The sequence below is a fragment of the Triticum dicoccoides genome, chromosome 5B (genome assembly GCF_002162155.2).
Source record: "Triticum dicoccoides isolate Atlit2015 ecotype Zavitan chromosome 5B, WEW_v2.0, whole genome shotgun sequence".
Taxonomy (NCBI): Eukaryota; Viridiplantae; Streptophyta; class Magnoliopsida; order Poales; family Poaceae; genus Triticum; species Triticum dicoccoides.
This window is the reverse complement of record NC_041389.1, coordinates 457305190-457310824: the sequence shown is the minus strand read 5'-3', so window position 1 is coordinate 457310824 and position 5635 is coordinate 457305190. Positions and strand designations below refer to the sequence as shown.

Genomic DNA, 5635 nt, shown 5'->3' with positions numbered 1-5635 from the left:
ATCCATCCACCCCCTGGAGGAACGCATGGACCAAGTTTTACCTCCTTGTGGTATAAATTATTTATTTACATAATTCTGACATCTCTTATGACTGTTAATGTAATAAAACAAGTTGTAGCAGCATAATGAATGTGGCTACCTTTCTGTAATTTTATCAATTACCAAAGTCATAAAAGATATCAGAATTATCTAAATAAACAATGTATATACCACAAGACGGTAAAACTTGCTCCATGCGTTTCTCCAGAGTCATCATATGTTTCATATCACTTTAATTGCCTGTTCCACGTTCTGAATAGATTGGTTCCGCATCCTGAATAGATTGGTTTGTCACCTCACTGAAACCTTGTATCTGATCCTTGCCGCAGAAAACAGTCCAGCCATGATCTCAATGGCAAGCAGGCACTTTCTAGCCTAACTAGCACAGTCTACAGATTATTTCTGAGTACTTGATTATTTGTCTGAAGACAAATGGTCCTAATTGAAGGAACAAGCGATATTTCTTCCATGATTACCTAAGCCAGAGCTTTTGCCAATCTTAAGTCCAACTCTCCCTTCTTAAATTCACACGTCTCTATCTTTCAAATGTTCTTTCCTCCAACATTCTCTGAAGCCTTCTTGCTACCTTCTGTATGCTTCTTTGCACGATTCGCCTCCTGGCCAAACATTTACTGTCAGTTTCATTCTTGCTGCTTAAGTGACAGTCTCTAGTTTGTCCTTTTCTGAATCACAAAATTAAAGCCAACAAGTTCAGCAATTTCGGTTAAATCTTAGTCACCGAAGAAAAAAAAATCAAATACAAGTTAAGAAGCCTACCTAGAGCTACTTTACATAGAATTCCTCTCATACTGTCTTAATGAGCCTAGAAGCATACAATCACGCACTTTCAGAGTTAAAGAACTGGCAAAGTTATCTGTTTTGATAAACTTGAGCGCAAGTGTGATATTTCACTACATTGTTGAAGTTATTTTCTGGAACATGTTTCTTCACGGAAAAAAATAGATGGTGTGCTTCTGCACATTTTATCCTACTTCCATAATTCCCACTAGAGCATGGGCTTCAGTGTTATGCCTTTTAGGAACAAGTAATACCGCTGTTTAGTGAATAAAACAGGCCACATTTTAGGAAGGCCACTAATGACACTGTCAAGAAAACCATTTCTTGATGTAATGCTTAATTTACCCACCACAATCGCATTCTGTTTTGCTATTTAACACTGTAATACAGCAGACGTTTCACAGAGCACCTGGCGCGTGATACTACTGCATATGGTCCTATTTCCCCCTGGTTAAAGGATCCACTTGCCTATTCAATTCCAGTGTTAACTTTTCTCCTATTCTTGTGTTTGCAGGACATCTGGCATGATATACTGTCCCTGCTGCCACTGACTGATGCTGCTCGAGCTGGCTGTGTGTCTCAAACATTTCGGAGCTCCTGGAGATGCCATCCCCACCTCACCCTAAATAGTGAAACACTTGGCCTGATTGGAAATGCATGTCGAAGAGAGGAACTGGGGCGGATTTTCACCAACAGAGTTGACCACATTATGAAAAAACACTCGGGCGGTGTGAAGACATTCAAGCTTCACTACTGTGGTTCTTTTTTTTACAGCAGTTACCTCAACAGGTGGCTTGAGATTGCTGTTACTCCTGGGATTGAAGAAGTCATACTTTCAATGCCTGCAGGATGCAACACAGTTAATTACGACTTCCCATGCTCAGTTTTACTCAATGGGAGTGGAAACTCGATTCGACATCTTAACCTCGACCGTTGTGCTTTCCATCCCACAGCTGGACTTGGTTGCTTGACAAGGCTGCAACTGTATCAGGTGCACATTACGGGAGATGAGTTAGGACACCTTCTTTCCAACTCTCTTGCTATGGAAAAGCTGAATCTGAATCGTTGTGACAAGATCATCTGCCTCAAGATACCTTCCCTGCTACATCGGCTCAACTGCCTGACAGTGTTTCGTTGCACAGCTCTGGAAGTGATAGAGAATAAAGCTCCAAATGTTTGCGCTGTTCACATTGATGGCGCCCTAGAGAAACTTGCAGTTGGAGATTTATTGCAAGTGAAAGAACTACAAATGCTGCATGTCGATGAATCTAACCTTGTTCATTATGCTCGTTCCAGGCTTCCATTCATTATGCCAAATCTTGAATTCCTCAGCGTATGTTCGGCTGAAGAGGTATATTCTCAAACTTCAGTTTTTCCTTTATTGTTTTGGAAGGATGGCTAGCAGTACATTTGATTGTCAGATGCAGGCACTATTCATATAGCAGTAGTCGTGTCATGGAATATGTTTAACCTTTTTAAGGGAAGAAATATTTAACCTAGACCTATTCATCTATATGCAGATGTTCAGTACGCCACTCTTAGCTGTCAAACTCCTGTACCTTAAGAACCTGCAGATCTTTCTTGATGATGGACAGCTGGGGGGATTTTCGCCAGCCTATGATTATTTTTCTCTAGCTTATTTTCTGGATGCTTGTCCTGTCCTGGAGAACTTTATCTTGGGTGTAAGTCACTTCTCCTCTACTACTTATGTTACTAAATGTAAGGCGTTTTGGCAGTTTAATTTAAACTGCCAAAACGTCTTATATTTAGGAACAGAGGGCGTGCTTTCAACTATGATATCTAGTCTCTGCATGCTGTCGAACCATTTAACTCTAGCGTGTGTTGTGTTCCTATGGATGCAGGTATTACAGACCCGAGTAAAGCATGAATTGATTTCTGCTGGAGACTCAAGCATGAGACGGATACCAGGACATCAGTATCGCAACATGAAGAATGTCAGTATAATGGGCTTCTGCTCTGCAAAGAGCATGGTCGAACTAACCTGCCATATTCTTGAGAATGCAACTTCACTCGAGTGCCTTATGTTGGACACTGTATACGATAACCGGGAAGACACTGATGGATGTTGTGTCAAGGGATCTTCTGGTGAATGCCGCCCGATAGGCAGGAGTATGATCACGCACGCCCACAAAGGGCTATGGGCTATTGAAAAATATGTTGCGGAGAAAGTTCCATCCACAGCCAAGTTAAATGTTAAGAAGCTATGCAGCCGCTGCCATAAAATTAAATGAGTTGTGCAGCTGTGCAACCGTACCATCCTTTGTAGTAGTATTTGACTAATTTTTTCCTCATGTACCTTTGAGTCAACGAAACAATCTAGTGGTGCTGTACAAGTACATGAGCTGTGTTCTGTCCAGGTTGTTCTGTGTAATGTCATTTGTTGGATTGTATAAAATCCAAGGAACTTTCGTGCCCTTGCCAGAAAATACTTTCCTTCTCATTGAGACGGAAACTTGATAGGAAATGCATCAGTTTGTGTTCACTATAATGGCAAATTTAGCATCCATACAGAACTAGGAGCATCGACCGCCATGCAGCGACAGTCCTACTCAGGCACAACATTTTATGTTCCTTTTCAGTGAACCTACACACTCCGAACGCAGACAAGAATTTAACACAGACGGGTTGATGCAAAGCACTTCAATCAGCTATAGTACTATAGAACAAATCATATTTGAACACATAATCAACAAAGCAAATATAGCATTTCAGCTTCAGAACGATTACACAGGAGCATTCCGACCACAGAAAATTAGAATCTACGGTAGACAAAGCAACTAAAGTTCCCCATCCTTTGGAGAATTGAGCCACGGAGAAAGGATCGGCTCATCAAGGGGCAAGTCACATGATTTGAGTCACACCAAAACGAAGCCACAGACTTCGTTTCGCTTCTGGTTGACACAGAGTTGGTGCACCAGGTTTAAGTGGAATACAAGTGATTCCTATAAAGAAAACAAAGAACAAACAAAATAAGTGCTCTTCAGACTGTTGATACAAAACTAGGTAGACAGAGCAAGAGCATGAATTGTGGAATTGACCAATTCGTATGAAAGAACCCGGGATTGTGCAAGTGCCGACAAAACAAAACATTTGAGAATGGGAGACACACGAACTAACACTTGGTAAACAACAGTATCAAGAACAAAAAGGACGAGATATCCAAGGATTGTGTATCCAGAAGATGCAAAAACTGCGACGATCGGAAGCTGTTCAATTTGGCTTCAGAAATTGCAGAATGGTAGCATGGACGCATAGCGACCAATAAGTCCCAAAAGTTGGTATTGTTAACATGTTCTTCATCACCGGACAAATATGAACAAACACACAAACAACATTAGTCTCAAGCCTGGCTGGGCGAAAGCTCTTAGGCGGCAACTGTGAATGTTCAGAGAAACAAGCCTTTGTGATGCAGGAGCATATTGAACATACTATGTTTAGAGTGATGAAGCTCATTGAGAAACACAATGTTGACCAGGAAAAATAACAATGCCCAGACATCCAAGGAATTAGCAGCATCAGCTCTCAAGCCTGGCAAGGCGAAAGCTGGTAGGCGGCAACTGTGAATGTTTTGAGAAACAAGTCTTAAATTTAGAATCATCGCCATACTTTTCCCAGTACCAAATCAACTCAAAATAATAGGCTCCATGGACTTTAAACTGGAATAGTCTTAGGTTCCTATCAATGCGTGAAAACTGATTCCTGGCCCAATAATTGATCCCCTGGTCAATGCTTGTAGCTACCAGAGAAGGACCATTAGGCCCAAGTTAAGCCACATAAAATTTCATCACTTCACAATCTGACACAACATGTAGCTAATCATCACCCGGTACTCCATAGATAGCACAAACATATGCAGTGAACACAATGTGCATCATCAGGAAATAGATGACTTCCCATTCACAGGAATAACATGTCCCAAGACTGTTTCAAGGTTCCATCAACTGATACTGGGTTAAAACATAACATCAAATAAACAATAAAAAGAGAAGAGATGTTCCTTGAACATGGCAGAAAAGACAAAAGCACAATGCGGCAAAGAATGGAGAAGGGATCCATTGCTACCTAGTGGCAAATATAGTTATTTTGTTCAATTCTGCCAGCACTCTACTCAAGGCTTTCAGAAGAGGGAGCTTATTTCTCGTTGTGTTGAATGGAAGCTTCGGTCCAGACAGGCAATCAAAGTAATTTGCAATGGTAAGATCATCGACAGATATAAAAACTAGAGCAAAGCAATTCAACTGGAAGATATGAAATGTACAGTAAAATGAGCGCAAGCACATTAGTTCAAAATATATTTACTTCATTTACATCAGAGAGCCAACGATTACCTATTCACTTCTGCTTCGGTACACCCCCCTTAAACACATCAAGGGCTGAGATTCACCCATACCCTTTCGCTGCCAGGGGCACGATCGTCTTAAGTAAAAAAAATTGCCCCCGCGTTGCCCCCGCGCGTCCGCGGCGATACCCCCGCGCGCCCGTCTATACGCGGCTGCGGGACGAGCCGAGCTGCTTGGCAATCGTGAGGGCGCGAGCCGAGCCGTGCAGTTGGCAGCCGTGAGGGCGTGATTTTTTTAAAAAAAAAGTCCGCGCTGACCGGTGGGGCGTACGTGTGGATGTGGCGCGGACGTCCGTGCCGTCGTGCATTAACTGCTTTGCAGTTATGGCGGCGCGCATGCAGGCGCCGACTGCTCGCGGCGGATCTCCTGCCGCCCGCGCCCTCCACTGCCGCGCGTGCGGGCGACCGGGCGCCTGCCGCCAGCATGCTAGCCTCGTA

At 42.8% G+C, this 5635-nt stretch overlaps 1 protein-coding gene and 2 non-coding genes across 3 annotated transcripts in view; 1 reads left to right on the top strand and 2 right to left on the bottom strand.

Annotated features, from left to right (window-relative positions):
• The window catches only part of LOC119310750 (putative FBD-associated F-box protein At1g61330), a 6048-nt gene extending 2776 nt beyond the window's left edge, over positions 1-3272 (top strand). The window contains exons 3-5 of the mRNA XM_037586386.1: positions 1352-2188; positions 2358-2519; positions 2700-3272. Coding sequence (XP_037442283.1) covers positions 1352-2188; positions 2358-2519; positions 2700-3089 — 1389 coding nt within the window. The 3' untranslated portion in view covers positions 3090-3272. The remainder of the gene's footprint in view (positions 1-1351; positions 2189-2357; positions 2520-2699) is intronic.
• Positions 3273-4344: 1072 nt separating this feature from the next.
• On the bottom strand, positions 4345-4461 carry LOC119313158. Its single transcript, XR_005151541.1, has one exon. It is a non-coding gene; the product is annotated as a small nucleolar RNA SNORD14 (small nucleolar RNA).
• Positions 4462-4477: 16 nt separating this feature from the next.
• Positions 4478-4618, bottom strand: LOC119313476. The gene has a single exon (XR_005151757.1). It is a non-coding gene; the product is annotated as a small nucleolar RNA snoR2/U65 (small nucleolar RNA).
• Between the last annotated feature and the right edge of the window lie 1017 nt (positions 4619-5635).